Source organism: Lactuca sativa, chromosome 6 (assembly GCF_002870075.4).
Source record: "Lactuca sativa cultivar Salinas chromosome 6, Lsat_Salinas_v11, whole genome shotgun sequence".
Classification (NCBI taxonomy): Eukaryota; Viridiplantae; Streptophyta; class Magnoliopsida; order Asterales; family Asteraceae; genus Lactuca; species Lactuca sativa.
In genome coordinates, this window is record NC_056628.2 from 40,112,372 (window position 1) to 40,129,094 (window position 16,723).

Here is a 16,723-nt window from a genome sequence, read left to right on the forward strand (position 1 = left end):
GTGGATGTCATTGTTGCAATAAGAATGAAGCTCTAATTGTGTTTTGGTGAGTATTAACGTGTTGATTGTATCCCTATTTATACACTTAACCACATGGTTAGGTATTTATAGTACTGAAATTGGGTGTAAATATTCAGTTACTTTGAATTTTTTTTTTCTTAAAAGGTATTTAATATGATGTGAAGTAAAGTTAGGACTACTTCCCTATTTGAATTATCCGTTATTTAGGCAAAAACCAAATTAATAAGGAAAATGGATCAATTTAAAAGTTAAATGATCAATCAAGGATCGGTTACTGTTGAGGAACCAATCAAGGAGGGTTACCACAATTTCCTCTTAGACTATAAGGTGTGGGCAACTAAATGTAACATTATTTTGGTACCATATCACATGTCACATCATCAATGGTGTTATTACATCAAGTGAGGAAATGGGCAACATGTTGTATCTTGTTATGACACCAACTTTTTTTTCCATTTTATAATTTATTTTTTATTTATTTCGATTTTTTTTAAATTGAGACAAATATTTTTTAAATATAAAAAATAAATAAAACATAATGTTTAAAAATTATAAAAAACAATTAAAATTTTTTAAAGATTAAAATTAACATAAAGACTAAATTACACATAATATCCAAAAAGAAAAAAAGAAATAACATCCAAATTCAAAAAAAAAATACAACGCTATTCGTTATCGTTATTGTTACCATAGAAGATATAATCTGCCAAGTCCTCTCGAAGTTGTCTGTGTTTATTTGCGTCCTGAATGTCAACAACACGATGCAAATAATCTGTTGTTCCTGGTTGAAATTGAACGTGTCTGGGCTCCGTTAGGATATAGTGTGCAATATTTCTCCCTTTATCTTCTACTACCATGTTATGCATTATGATACATGCATACATGATATATCGTAGAGTTTCTAAATCCAATGGTCGCGCTGCATGTTCGACTATATGCCACTTCACCTTCAGCACTCCAAAAGCACGTTCCACATCCTTACATGCTCCTTCTTGTCTTCTCTTAAAAAATTTGTTTTGTTCTTCAACCGGGTGGCGGAATGCCTTCACGAATGTGGAATACTGAGGATATATTCCATCTGTAAGGTAATACACATATTTGTATTCGTTTTCATTCACCGTGAAAGGAGCATCCAGGGCTTTTCCATTCAAAAGATTGTCGAATATTGGCGATTGATCAAAAACATTGACGTCGTTGATGGAACCCGCAACCCCAAAAAATGCATGCCAAATCCATCAATCTTGAGAAGTGACAACCTCTAACACCAACGAAGATGATCCGTGATGACCACTTGCGTATTTCCCTTTCCATGCTACCGGACAATTTTTCCATTTCCAGTGTGTGCAATAAATGCTTCCTATCATTCCGGGAAACCCATGGCGTTCTTCATGCAGCACATACAATTCTTGCAAAGCATGCGACGAAGGTTTCTGCAAATACACGTCTCCAAAAGCTTCAACAACACCCCTTGACAATGTATACAAACTCTCTATTGCGGTTCTTTCGGACATTCTCATATAGTCATCCATGGTGTCGGGTGACTCCCCCATAGCCATCAAACGAATGGCCGCAGCACATTTCTGCAACGTTGTAAACTCTCGTCTATCTCTAGCATCATATCTTAATTGAAAAAATTCGTACCTAAACATAAATTAACTACAGTTTAAAAATATATTGCATATGTTGTAAAATTAAATAAAACATGTAGTACATTTTTATTTATTTTGTATAAAAGTATAGTAAAAAAGCGATACCGGCTTTCCAAGGTGTTGGCGATTCGTAAGAACACATCTCTACTCAAACGAAATCTTCTTTTGAAGTCCTTTGCCCCGTATACACAATTATCCGCAAAGTAATCGCGATATAGATGTTTGTGTCCTTCCTCGCGATTTCTGTTTAACATCGCACATCTTGTTAGTAGCGAGGCTGGGTCTGGTTGTAGCAGGTCGGTAGTGTAATAATGATACATCATCCTAAAGAAAATATCGTCATCTGAATCGTCGGACGAGTCGAAAGGATCCATATTTTTTTTGAAGATAATTGATAATATGCAGAGAGGAGAAAAGAAAGTGTTTGAAATTTTTTATAAAATGGTAGGTATTTATAGGGTAAATGGTTTTTTTAAGAGTTAATTTTTTTAACAGTTGCATTTTAAATGTTAATAAACGTTTAAATTTTACTCGTCACATCCAGTCGTCTTGGCGACGAGATTCACCATCGACGAGCAAAAACGAATACGGGGGCGGTGTTCCCCGCATCATAAACGGCGTTGAGGGGTGTCACCTCACCCGCGTTTCTTCTCGTTGGACCCGTACCGGATGCTCTTATACCCATATAATATCCATCTAATATGGAAATGATACTTTCACTTAATAACTTGATTTATTTCTATGTTTATTAACTTGTATCGAAAGCTGCAAATGTGTTATACCTCCGTATAGATGGATCGTATTATTAAGTCAAAATACTACTTCCCATATAATATCAATCTTTCAAATTCTTTACATGGTTACATTCCCTAGAGTATGATCGTTGAGATGATTATGCTATCGTTTCCAAATGTTTCTTATAAATGATGAGATTCTATTTCAAATTTATTAACGATTTTGTGAATAAATATATAATTGCATAAGCACGCATAGGGCTGTTAATCAGGTTAACCCGATCGGGTTTCGGATTAACCGGGTCGGGTTAGTTGGGTTTTTTAGAAAAAATATTCACCTGAAACCTGACCCTAATAAGGTACGGGTTAGTCGGGTTCTGGTTAATAGGGTTTCGGGTTTGTAAGGTCGGGTTAGTCGGGTTGAGGTTGAAATGTAAGATGAATTTATGTTGTGCTATTTTAATACATAGTCCACATGTATAGGACTTAAATTGTAAAGTTGGTATACCATATGAATTTTTGGAGTTTCTTTTACCATATTAGTAATGTAAACAGTGAATAAAATTTGTAAAACCGTTATAACACAACCGTATTGCATTAAGAAGAAAGGAAAGTTATGTCATTTTATATATCTCTATACATAGTAATTTTACTATCTGGTTTGTTTAAATAAGAAATATGTATTAGTTGTAAAATCTCATGGGATCTTGAATTCATGTCATTCAACGCAGGAAAAAAAATTTGGTAATAAATTCTTAATCGGGTTATTCGGGTTGACCCGAAACCCGAATTGTTTTGAAAAAATCAACCCTAAACCCGACCCTAATAATAGTCGGGTTTAGGGTTGATTTTTTCAAAACAATTCGGGTTTCGGGTCAACCCGAATAACCCGATTAAGAGTTCTAACCCTATTAAACCCGACCTTAATTACCTTATTCGGGTTCGGGTTGGGTCGGGTTGATCGGGTTTGAGTTTTTTTAACACCCCTAAGCACGCATATGGATTTAAAAAAAACAAAAAATAAATAAATAAATAAATAAGGGCCCTATATGGTAAATGTCAACTCGTTGTGGTAACACATGGAACATTAATCGCAATACACTGACAGTATTGAAAATGTCTGGGTTTTAACTCCGGACTTCCATTGTAAAATTTCACTTATCAACGGATCGTAAATAAAGATGTTCACTTAAAAAAAAAAAAAAAAAAAAAAAAAAAAAAAAAAAAAAAACAAAACAAAACGGACTTCCATTGTAAAATTTTACTTATGCGTCGTAAATAAAGATGTTCACTTAAAAAAAAAAGTTTGATCATTAAATAAAGTAAATACGACACCTATATAGTCGGTACGTATATCGGCAACCATTCTTTTACAAAACGATTTCTATTTTTATCTTCAATCGATCAGACTTAGTTTTCTAAAATTTTAAAATACGGGTTCTTTTGAAAACTACTTAATAAAGAGATAAAATAATACACCAACAATTGTAAGAATAATTTATCAACAGAATAGAACACCTAAAGAAACGAGCCCACTCTCATGATTTAGTATTGCACTTTGCACAAGCGAAAGAATATGACTGAAAATGAGTGACAATTTGCGAGAGTTTTGATAGGGTTTTGCAGCTCCAATCCCATCTTATATATAAGATGGTTTTCGATCTTAATCATTATATTGTTTTAAAAGATACAGAAAAAAATGGTAAGTATGCATATATACTCAATCATCTTACTAAATGTTACCTTTAAATTAAACCAAATAAATTCTTTAATCGCATTCAAGTTAGATGAGCTAGCCATAATATAAGCGTTGCATATGAATATACATCAACATGAACAACTACATTGAAAAGCACATCCACAAATAAATAACATATAACATAAAACTTATAAATAAAGAAGATATCACACACCAAAAATTAGTTCATATTCAAATTCTTAAGAGTCGAGTATTATTGGTTTCATATAACTACACATCATGACTTCATTTGAATCCGTGAAAAGGGTACATACGTACAGCTACAAGCAGGAACAACCGAACAAGGTAGTACAAGATCTGCAACTGGCTCCTCTCTTCAAAAGCGGTGGTGATGCGGATGTGGTCTGTGTGGTGGTGGCGGGGGAGGGTGGTGATGAACTGGTGGTGGATGGTGGTGATGAACAGGAGGAGGTGGCGGATAGTGGTGATGAACTGGAGGAGGTGGCGGATAGTGGTGATGAACTGGGGGAGGTGGCGGAAGGTAGATATGAACAGGAGGAGGGTGATGATGATGAGGAGGTGGAGGAGGATGGTGGTGGTTGTGAGGTGGCGGTGGTGGGTGGTGGTGTCCTGGTCTATGCATCTCTCTCATCTTGTTTCTGTTTCTGGGGGTTATGTAAAGGTGTAGAGTATAAAACTAAGAAAAAGCTTTGGAGTATTTAAGGGGTGGATCATGAGAGGGAGACGATGAACGAAGATTTGACTCTTCAGCTTTTCTTAACGTGGTGGTTTATCTTAAAAAAAAAAAAAAAAAAAAAACAACAACAAAAGAAATCCAAACCGTGTACAAACCGAAGATCCACGTGTCAATCATTTAATGGAAAATAAATTTACTTAATTTGTAAATTTATGATTCATACATGACACGTGCTGCATAGTTATATGGACACGTGGTTGCGTTGCATCCGTTCACGTCATCCATTTCAGTCAGATCTGGTCGACATCTAAGTTTTTTTCAAGGAAAAAGATATATTTTAATAATCTACGATCGAGAATACAAATATCAAAATCAAAGAGAGGATAAAGGAAAAAAATTAATAGATTTTACATTATATTATTTTATATAAATAAAAATAAAAAAAAGGAAACTATCCATATAAGTTATGTAGTTAATTTGCCCATTGTCTAATAACTTCTAAGACAAAATTGCAAAAATGGTCTCCCTATTATGTATTTCCATTGTCTAATAACTTCTAAGACAAAATTGCAAAAATATTTCTGTATTATGTATTTTTTTGGGATTTTTATTTAAATCTAGATTTTTTTGGATTGATGGTTCTTTTGAGCTATTTTGTTTGTAATTTTAGTTCCTCGTAAAATAAAAAAAGACAAAAATACCCTTTTGATACATTTTCTAAGTTTTTTTTCTATTTAATATAAAGTTTTATTATTAAAATTTATGGGACCCACCTCTCTCTCTCCGTCTCTTTCTCTCTCTCCAGTTGAAGGAAAGGAAGCACTGGTGTAATGACCCAAAAATCCATGGTAAAATTTTCATTTTTATTTCAGCCAAAATATTGATACCATTTATTTCAAACATTCCAAAACATCGTTAATTAAAACATTTATCAAAGTTCATCCCAAAATCATTTATTGCGGAAATCATAGGTGTGTGCATTGCGATCAATCCAAACCCTTCTTTTCCAAATCGATGATACCTGAAACAATAAACAAACTGTAAGCACAAAGCTTTGTGAGTTCCCCAGAGCATACCCCACACAATTCACATAACTACATAATCCATACTAGTTATAACAGCTACATAAACCATATCAATCACATAAACCATATGAATCACATAAGCATATAAGGATCTCGTGGCTCCTCCCATGAAACATCCAAAAAATACGACCCAAAAATTTTTTGTTTTAACATTAACTAACAACATAATCTCGAATATCATATTATCCAGTGTTGTAAAACTCGCCGAGTTGGCCGATTACTCCTCTGAGTACTCGCTACTCGGCCCCTTGCCGAGACGAGTTACAGAATCCTGAGTACTCCCCGATCGACCCCTTGCTGAACTGGGTAGTGTTGTAAAACTCGGTCAACTCGGTGATTAATATGTATAATATACTTAATGATTTATTATTTAACATACACACATGTGATTATTACTACATATATATCTTAAATTTTCAGTAATTATTCACGAAGTGAAACCATTATTTGTTTTTTTAGTTTTTTTGTATTCACATGTATCTAATTTTGTAATATATTTCAATCAACTTATGATTTTGACATATATAATTTCCCTAAAAATATTACTACATGAATTACCAAATCCGAGTATTCCCCGAGTACTCCCGAGTACTCGCTACTCGTAGTTGGCCGAGCAGGTACCGAGTAACGAGTTCTATAACCTTGATATTATCAAACCATGTCTCGTGTATCTCAAAAAGTCATAACAATTTATCAAATCAAAACCGATATTAAAAACATGTGGAAACTATCAGAGTATAACTCCCAGGGTAAAACTGTGGTGTATGTCATGCCATCAACCCGAGCCCTTCACCTTTCTAGCCAAAGTACCTGAAACCAAACTGAAACTGTAAGCACGAAGCTTAATGAGTTCCCCCAAACTACCACATACCATACATCAACATAATAAACACATACAACAAATATTGGGCCCCGCCCATTGCATCGGGCCCCGCCCCGCATCAGACCAAAGTCTGGAATAACTTGGGCCCCGCCCCGCATCGGACCGAAGTCCGGAATAAACTGGATATAGCATATCATGAACATATAGCATAATCATATACTGTATCAGGCTTGCCCGACATACTACACATAACAACACATGCATGAATCACGAAGACATCAAGCATATATACTACTGCTATCTAAACGGGCCAGCATTGTGGCCGTAGACCCGTTCCTACTGGAAGGGAACTCACCTTGTAACGCTGGCTGCTGAGATGCTAAGTCTGAAACTGGCTGACTGCTGCTCCGGAATTTCCTGGCTACAAATTTCATAGACACTAATCAGATACTGCTAACTGTTCTCAGGGTAAAATGACTAATTTACCCTTGGTCAAAGTCAACCTCCTGGTCAAAGTTAACTTTCAGTTGACCAGACTCGCCGAGTTGGGCCGCCAACTTGCCAAGTCCCTAACACCCTTTTTAATTCTCTACTCGCTTCAACTCGTCAAGTTTGGCAACAACTCGACGAGTTCTTCTTCCAAGTTAACGTCGGATCTAACTTCATCCGACTCGTCAAGTTGTATGAACAACTCGTCGAGTTCTCCTTCATCATATGAACACGCCTAGTCTATGACTCACCAAGTCGTATGAACAACTCGTTGAGTCCGTCTGCTTCCAGATCCAAGTCTTAACTCACTGATTCCTTACTCTACTCACTACACAGACTCGCTACTACTGAACCGGGAGTCTAAGACTAGCGACCCGACTCACCGAGTAAGAAGAACGAATCGCCGAGTCCTTTGCATGCAGATTCCATACAATCTATTCTAATCAACTTTAGTGCATCCAATTTGTAGATCTAAGCTTCTAGGACTATCTAAACACGTAAAGTTGCTAACTGTACGTGTATCTAAGATGCAATGAAGCAATAACACTCAAACTTTGCTATTATGGGGGTTATTAGACCAAAAGAAAGCCATGGCTGCCAAAAAGGTGGTCTATTTGAGCTTCTAGAGCTCAAGAGAGGCTAGATCTGAGATATGACTCGATTACAAGACTTTATCACGAAGGATTTGTGGTTTTTGAGCTTAAAACCAACAATTTGGGGACAAAATAGATCTATTAGGACAATATTCAATATGGAAACTTCATTACCAAAAGGGATGGCCAAAGAGTAGTGTATTCTGGATCTACTTCTTATTCCTTGAGCTCTTCTACCTTCTCCTTCTTCTCCTTGCTCCAAAATGCACCAAAAGTTCCTTCACAAGGCAAAGATCACTCACACAGACTAAAAAAAGGCTAGGGTTTCGGGAATAAGTCTCTGGGAAGTGAAGGAGGTTGATTTGGGGCTATAACGACGTTTAAATAGGGTGCAAACCCTTGAAATTAGGGTTTCATCCAGACTGGCATACTCGCCGAGTCCGAGAATATGGACTCGTCGAGTCGCCAACTTAAACTACGTGCAAATCTCGTCTCTACTTGATGAGTCGGGATACTGACTCGTCAAGTACCCCTCAAGAATGAAAAAAATTACTTTATTTAAATCACATACCCGAAATGAGGCGTTACAACTCTCCCCCACTTATCTTAGACTTCGTCCTCGAACTCTGCTGCTGCTGATTCTATAAATAACTTTGGATAATGCTGCCTCATTTCCTCCTCGGCCTCCCACGTCCATTTTGAACCCTTCCGGTGCTGCCACTGCACCTTCACTAGCTAGACTACCTTGTTCCTCAAGGTCTTCGTTTTCTGATCCAAGATCGCAACGGGCCTCTCAATATAATTCAAGCTGTTATCAACCTGAATATCCTCCAAGGGTACAACTGCTGACTCGTCCACCAAACACTTCCTCAACTAAGAAACATGGAAAGTATTGTAGATCTGGCTAAGCTCTGCTGGAAGATCCAACCGCTAAGCAACCCAACCCACCCGGGCTAAAACCCTAAATGAACCAATGAACTGGGGCCCAGCTTGCCCCTCTTCCGGAATCTGATAACACCCTTCCAGGGTGATACCTTCAGGAGGACCATATCGCCCAACTGGAACTCCAAGTCCGAACGCCATCAGGAGGACCATATCGCCCACCATATCTCCATGGGCTCCCCCACATGGTCTTACATCAAAGTGTCATGGGCTCCCCACGGTCTTTCATGCAAATATCACATAGACAAATAGCATAACATATAACATATAACCAACTGCATACTAGATATTACTACATCAACTAGTATACCACATATCATAAAATGTGCCGGCCTTGGTGCCTTAGACCCATTGGTATGGTGAGGAGACTCACATCGCACTACTGAAGTCCCATGGATAAAACTCTAACTACTGGTTGACAGGATCCCGAACTGTCAACATCAAAACGACACCCAATTAATAATTGGGTTCCAATGCGTAACCATAAGTCCATGCTTGGGGTAAAAAGACTACATTACCCCTAACTTAGCTTTATTCAGTCCAAGGCCCAATCCGAAGGCCCAAAAGTCAAACTATGGACCAAAGCCCAACGCATGGCCCAATTTTCCAAATTGAGCCAAAACCTCTACATGGGCTTATCTGAATGCCCAACCATGTAGTCCAGTCCAACCACTTGGTATTCCAATGGTCCAACCTCTCATAATCCTCAAGGCCAAGTTATGACCCATCTATGGCCCAATTTTCCAAATTGGGCCCCAAACCCTCACATGAGCCTTACCCTAAGGCTCATCCATATATTCTTAGTCCATATGATCATTCTTGGATGGCCCATCAGTAGGCCAATCACCAAAACCCAATAGAAAGGCCCAACTTAAGGCCTAAGCAAGATTAGGGTTTTCACATAAAATGACGATTAGGGTTAAGTGTTTCTTACTTAACCCATTAAGGACTTAATCCATTAAGTCCATTAATCTATTGGGTCAATCATATAATGTGGTCGGGCTTAATACATAATTCCCCCATATATCCAAAATTAGGGTTTTCTAAACCCTAATTAGGGTTTCCAACCCCCATCATAATCCAATAGGCCCAAAAGCTAAGTACTTAGGCCCATTAGGGTTTCATTAGGTCAATTAGGGTTTTCCTAAGTCGATCACCACCCACTACACCTCGGGTAATGGTGGTCAACGACGGCTCATGGCGGCGGACACCAAATCAAGATGGTGGTTATGGTTATAGTCCCATTATGTCCAAGCATCCAAAAGCAAGCTAAACACAAGTAAAAGCACACTGCCACCCAACACGGTGGCTGGCGGCGGTGGAAAGGCGGCAGCCACCACCTCACGGTGGTGGTTATGAGTTTTCTTGATTATACTAGTCACTAATTACAATTTATAGTGCCAAAATCCCAAATAACACACACACACGTTAAGATAAACACACAAACAAAGCCACCCTTGTGGTGACCGGTGGTGGCACATAGTGGCAGCTACCACCTTACGGTGGTGATAGTAGCTTTTCCCAATTTTCTGTCCAAACAACACCTTACAAACAAACACACCAACAACAAAACACAATCACCCACACTACTATTTGCAAGCACCCAGCCACCCTCCTGGTGGCGTACGGCAGCGACAACAACACATGAAATGGCAGCAACAACGGTTAACGGCGGTGTAGATGGCAGTAACCACCATGGCCGGCTGCCATGGTGGTTGTTCACGACCGTAATTGATAAAAAGCCCACACACACGAACACGAAAGCCCTTCGGGTGGCAAACGGTGACCGGAGCAACTGAAACGAGCCATACAGCGGCAATAACGGTTTCTTCTTCATCGAGACGATGCTTTGGCATGAAAAATGGGGAAGAGATGTAGTGACCGCGAACGACAGCAGCGGCGACAACGATACGGACACCCGCTGGTGGTCTTCGTCATCACTGACAATGGAACAGCGACAGCGCTGTGCGGCAGCATGGTCATCGGCTGATGATGATAGCTGGATGGATTTTCAACCAATCGAAAAGGAAGGAGGTCGGGTGGTCGCTTGGTGGCCGCTAGCTGGTTAGAGAATGGACCAGATGGGTGGTGACGGCGGCCGATGGCTAGGAGGTATAAGGTGGTGACTGTTGAGTCTATTAGGGTTAGGGTTAGGGTTAGACGGATGGTGCCGATTATATACTCCCATCCATTTCAAACTTTTTCCATAATGACACTTCCAGACCCTCCTTCTCCTTTTTTCTTTCAAACGAAGTACAACATTTACCAAACAACCCATATCCTTAACAATTCATTACAATACAAGCCCCATAAGTTCCCCTTTAACCCTCAACATTTAAAAATCCTTTCAATTTAAGTCCCAATAATTACCAACCAGCCCCCGCCTTCAGAAATATTTACAAAGTGGCCCGGAAATTACACTTTAACCCCAGAAGGTCTGAATTATATCGTTTGACTTCCCGAGACCAAAACCCCACTAAATATTATGGATTTTAGGGCCATTTAAAAATAATATAAAATATAAATTTACATCTTGGGGTTCCGGGTTTATTATTTTATTACTCCATTTTAAACGGAGTGTTACAACTGGTGATTGTAACACCGGTCTAGGCTACTCACCACCACGACTGCCGACATATACCACCACAACCCCACCGGAAACCACCCTCATCTATCTTGGTCGAGCCTCACCACCATTCCTTTACTGTTTCTATTTAGCATGCTGTGAGGAACCACCCTACACCACCATGTTCTTCCCACTCTTGCTACTGATCGGAGCAAACTGTCACCACCAGCTTAACCCACCTATTTTTTCGAACACCTCCTCCACCTCCCCATGTCGTGACCCACCACCAACAAACACCCTTCCCAAACACCTCCGGACCATAGCCTTGCTCCTCCCTGCCCTCTCTCTCTCTCTCGTCGAGCTCACCTGAAAAGAAAGGAAACGAAGGCAGTGAAGCTGCCACCATAGCTCCGTCACCACCCACCGTTGGCAAAACCCACTTCACCACCCACCCCCACCAAACGCCTCCATCCTGTCGTAATCGACCACCACCAAATGCCATCGTCATTGCTGCTTCATCTTGGTCCCTCGTCGAGCATCTGCCAATAGAAATGAAGCAGCAAGGCCGCCCACAGCCACCAACCGCAGCCACCCATCGACGTCACTGCCCTTCCATCGTCATTGTAGTCTGCCACCGTCGCTGCAGTCCGCCACCTACGACCCACCATTCCTCCGAGTTTCAATTTGGGGTTAAGAATGTGATTCAAAGAGGTGGAAAGATGGATGGTGGCAACGGTGTTTCTTGGTGGTCAGAAAACAGCTCCACCTCCGGTGGGGTGTTCTTGACTGTAAATGAAGAAGTTGGGGGGAGGGGGAAGTTGGTCGTGTGTGAGTGTGTATGTGTGTGTGTGTGTGAGAGAGAGAGAGAGAGAGAGAGAGAGAGAGAGACTATATTTATTTAATATATAAAAATACTTTTAACAAAAGAAAATGGAAAATAAATCTAGTAAGGACAATTTAGTTATTTCAATTTTATTAGGGACCAAATCTACATACAAACATGGTTAAAACGACCATAAATCCAAAAAAATCGGGGTTCGGACTAAAACCCCAAAAAAAAAATACATACCACAGAGACCATTTTTTTGATTTTGTCTAACTTCAAACAATCAAAGGCTATGAACACTTTGGTTCTATACCATGAAGATTTACGGTTATTAAAGGCTAATGTTTTATTATCAATGAAACACGACACTTACAATCAAAGAAAAAGAAAGACTACAATTATGTAAAAGCATCTAAGTAAAAAAAGGCCAAACAACCCATAAGCTAAAAAGGCAAAATAAATATATGCCTTTAATGTTTAATAGCAAAATAAATGTCCTAACATAAATATATGCTGCTACACATACATGAATTCACATAATAATTGAGAAATATAAATACTAATCGTCAATCATCAAGAAAGTATACATTCTTTCCTAAAAGGTTGAGGTTTCATAAATGATAAAACCGTAGTTTGTGAATATCATTTTAGAGTGTGTATGTGTTATCTGTTCTAGATAAAAATAAATAAATAAATAAATAAATAACATTAATCCAACTCAATAACCAGAAATATGAATAACAGCCCCTTAACACCAAGATCTTCCCGTTGCACAATACAACAAAAACTAATGTATACAACATTTTCCTTACGTTATACAAAAAATTACACAAAACATATCATATAAGAAAACTTCTATTATCTTTACCATCTTGCCTCCCTTCTATAGCAGCAAAATTACCATATAGCCCCTTCACCTCCCACTGCGTCCACAAATTTCCTCCAACAAGCCGACTACCCATCTATACAAACCATGCAAGGGTAAAAATGTCTTTTACTAACATCCATCCTTTAATCCCTCTTCTATATTTACCTCCAACTTCAAAAATCATCAAGTTTTCACATTCTTCGAAGGCCAAATTCTCGAAAGCCAAACAGAGTTTCCAAACATGATGTCCATAAACCTTCTCTTCCTTTTACTAGGCATGTCCTTAAATGTCTTTTTACCCTCAGTGGACCCCACAAAAACCTTTTCAGGCTCGATGGGTTCAACCTTATGAACCACCACCGGCTCTACAACCGGACCATTTCCAGGTGGCGGTCTAGGACTGGTCCCTTCCGGTGCACCACCACCCCCAACAAGCTCATTAACCATCTCCAACACCTCACTCATTTTTGGCCTTCCTTTTGGATTCTTTGACAAACACTTATTAGCTATAATCGATAACTTTTGTGCTGTTTTCATCGAGTATTTTCCTTCCAATCTAGAATCAACAATCATCCGGAACTTTCTAGAGTCGAGATACGGTTTCACCCATTCTAGAAGCTTTTGTTCGCCTTTTGGACGATTTCGATCCAATGGTCGCCTACCCGTGATAAGCTCGTAGAGAAACACACCGTAGCTCCACACGTCACTTTGGGATCTGAGTCGACCGGTTTGGATGTATTCAGGAGCCGCGTATCCCATGGTTCCTACAACCGCGGTGGAGACATGAGTTAGTCCTTCTTCGGGACCTAACCGAGCTAATCCAAAATCCGAAAGCTTCGCGTTCCATTTATCATCTAGAAGAATGTTGGATGATTTGAAATCTCGGAAGATGATCTACATAAACATAGGACAAAACAAAGTTATTTGCTAAGTACACGTGTAGAATAGAATGATATTGTTAATTGTCTCACATCACACTCAGACCTAACTCTACATATGTTTCTTTTTTCCCTTTAAGGTTATGTTTGGCGCATTAGCCGAAAAACTAGCTTTTAGTTTATAAGCTAATATATAAGCTACGATAAGCTATTTTTGTGGTTTTAACAAACACTAAATTGCAATATGATTACAAAATAAGATAGTTTATACGCATCAAACATAGCCTTAAGTCATGTATGATGGATGTATGATTAAGTGGTTAGATGGGTAATAATGTTTGTCTCGATAAAGTGTTATATACATATTATTTGTTTCTTTTCGAGACCGAATAAACAAATATGCGTCAATTTTAACAATATTCATCGGTTGTAACATGAGAAGAGTTGAGATGAAAAAAGAAGAAAGACAAAAGGTAAAAGGTTAGTGTTTTAATACATTTAGGGGATGTTTCTTTTTTACTCAATGAGCTTAATTGATGAAACACTTAATCTAGACAACTATACAAGTTGGCTTAATTGATGAAACACTTAATCTAGACAACTATACAAGTTGTTTCATTTTTACTTAATTTAGACGGAACGTTTTAATGGGTTAAACCAAAAAACTTGGCTTACTATATTAAGAAACCAACCATTTACCATTTTACCTATTTGTACTTTTTCCCTTCTAACTCTTTAGGTTAAAATTGATAAATATTGTGACATTTGTTTTTTAGTCTCCTTCAAAACGGTTTATTCAGTCTTAGATTAGGCTGCAGTGTGTGGGGTGCGGTTCGGTTTCAACTGATGTGACACTGACACACCGCCCCCTCTATACGGTTTTGGAGGTGCAGTTTGAGACTGTGGTAGAAATTGGGAGCGCTCCCTTGCTCTCTCTCTTCCTCTATCTCTCTATCTTTCTCTTCTTTCTCTATCTCGTCCTCTGTCTCTCCACCCCTTGGGTGTCGTAAAAAAACACGGTAGGAGGAGGGAGTGTGGCACCACTCCCTCCGGTCTTAACGGCTTATACACTTTAGGTAAAAAGGAAATTACCCTTCATATGAAAGAAGATAGAAATGGTAAAAATACCTGAAAGCCCATTTCCTCGTGTAAATAAGTCAACCCACGAGCAGCATCTTGAGCTACTTTAAGTCTCATACTCCATGAAAGAGTTTCTTCATTCTTAGCACATAAATGATCCTCGACACTTCCATTCGGCATATATTCGTAAACCAGAAGCCTTTGAATACCTCTTTCATCATCTTCTGCACAATACCCGATTAATTTCACCAAATTCGGGTGTTCAACAATCCCAAGAACATTCACCTCCGTCACCCACTCCTTATGTCCCTATCAGATCAAAATTCCCAAATTCGAAACCAGAATCAGAAACCAGAATCCAATCAAGAAACTCGATCTAAAGTTCTTGAAATCTTACCTGTAACCCTCGTCGGCTGAGCTGTTTAACGGCGACACGAAGCTTTTTCGTCGGGTCTTGATCGGATTTAATGGCGCCGATGTAGACACACCCGAAACCACCTTCGCCGATCTTTGCTGATCGGCTGAAGCCATTGGTGGCCGATTTGAGTTCGGGGAAAGTGAAGACTCGAAGATTACTTGGTCTCTGTGAAAAACTAGGAACATTAGACCTTCTTCCGATTGATTCTGTGCTAACGTCGGAAACAGTTTCGGAGTTTAACCCTGTCGTCCATGATCTTCTCACATCACGATCTGTAAATATGGAAGTAAAAGATTGAACTGATATCGATTTTGTTGGCGTTTTTGCGGCTTCGTCTTTTTCGTTGCAGTACGAGAATGGAAAACACTTCATAGCCTCCCAAAACTTATCGTCCCCACTGTAAAAAAAATGGATTTTTGTCAGCATTCTTCAGAGAATAGTTCGAATGACATACTTTTTTATGAATTGGATTGGATTTTTCTTTAAAATCATTGTTTTTTTGGAAGGTTTTTATATGAAAATAGTTTAAAAGTTGATAATCTTACTGTTGAAGGATATATGATGCATAATTTAGCATACCCATTTAACAAAAACTCAAAGTTTATACAGAAATCGAACAGAGAATCGAATAATCATAATAATTATTTGTAAAGAAGTGAGAAATCAAAGAGATTTAAGAAAAGAACCCACCTTTAATCAGATATGGAATCAGTCAACTTCCCAGAAGTGAATCCGAATCTTGTTCTTTTTGGGATCAAACCATGGAACCCTATCTGGATTATGCAAAATAACACCATATAATCAAGAAATTGAGATGAGAAACCATTTCAAGATTAAAAATTTACAGTCAAATTGAAGAACCCATGTTGAATCAACGACAATTTATGTGATTAGGTGGAGAAAAGCGTAGAAACTCAACAAAACGTCATACCTGAATCAGCTTAAAACTGGATATGATTGTATAAAATCATCTCCACACAGGTGTCCTCGACTTTTTGAGTAAGAAATAATTAAAGAAAGCTCAAAAAGGAGAGAAGGACAAGGAGGACAAGATGAGAGAGAGTATGGAAAGGGTTAGCTGGAAAACAAATCTATAGATAAAACTAGCTGAAAAGTCAAGATAGCCACAGTGTGTAAAAGATTGATTAATTCTGTTATTAATTGTATTTTATAATATAAATTAATGTGTTATTAATTTTTTAGTTATGATTATACTGCGTTTAATGGAAACGTAATCCTACATCGATTATATTACTAACACATGTTAGTAAACTTTAAGTTTTATTATAGTTATAAATATAAAATTTAATAATTTAACAAAAACATTTATCATTTTCTGATCGTTTACGAAGACA

At 38.4% G+C, this 16,723-nt stretch overlaps 2 protein-coding genes across 2 annotated transcripts; both read right to left on the reverse strand.

Annotated features, from left to right (window-relative positions):
* Positions 1-686: 686 nt before the first annotated feature.
* LOC111894206 (uncharacterized) lies at positions 687-4,204 on the reverse strand. Its single transcript, XM_023890288.1, has 5 exons — positions 4,148-4,204; positions 4,000-4,066; positions 3,511-3,592; positions 1,278-1,662; positions 687-1,082 (listed from the first exon to the last, which is right to left on the reverse strand). Exons 1-5 carry the CDS (start codon positions 4,202-4,204, stop codon positions 687-689), a joined length of 987 nt encoding a protein of 328 aa, XP_023746056.1.
* Positions 4,205-12,846: 8,642 nt separating this feature from the next.
* On the reverse strand, positions 12,847-16,457 carry LOC111894154 (serine/threonine-protein kinase PCRK1). Its single transcript, XM_023890243.2, has 5 exons — positions 16,300-16,457; positions 16,059-16,141; positions 15,348-15,765; positions 14,999-15,259; positions 12,847-13,886 (listed from the first exon to the last, which is right to left on the reverse strand). Exons 3-5 carry the CDS (start codon positions 15,738-15,740, stop codon positions 13,176-13,178), a joined length of 1,365 nt encoding a protein of 454 aa, XP_023746011.1. The 5' UTR covers positions 15,741-15,765; positions 16,059-16,141; positions 16,300-16,457; the 3' UTR covers positions 12,847-13,175.
* Between the last annotated feature and the right edge of the window lie 266 nt (positions 16,458-16,723).

Bases quoted from the DNA above. Each gene is read 5' to 3' on its own strand.
- LOC111894154 (XM_023890243.2), bottom strand. From the start codon at position 15,740: ATGAAGTGTTTTCCATTCTCGTACTGCAACGAAAAAGACGAAGCCGCA. The intron at 15,260-15,347 runs GTAAGATTTCAA...TTGATCTGATAG, and splicing joins TCAGCCGACGAGGGTTACAG to GGACATAAGGAGTGGGTGAC. The intron at 13,887-14,998 runs GTATTTTTACCA...ATGTTTATGTAG, and splicing joins ACGAGGAAATGGGCTTTCAG to ATCATCTTCCGAGATTTCAA.
- LOC111894206 (XM_023890288.1), bottom strand. From the start codon at position 4,204: ATGGCTAGCTCATCTAACTTGAATGCGATTAAAGAATTTATTTGGTTT. The intron at 3,593-3,999 runs GTCACTCATTTT...TTTTTTTTTAAG, and splicing joins TATCAAAACTCTCGCAAATT to TGAACATCTTTATTTACGAT. The intron at 1,663-3,510 runs GTCAGTGTATTG...ATTTATGTTTAG, and splicing joins ACCCAGACATTTTCAATACT to GTACGAATTTTTTCAATTAA.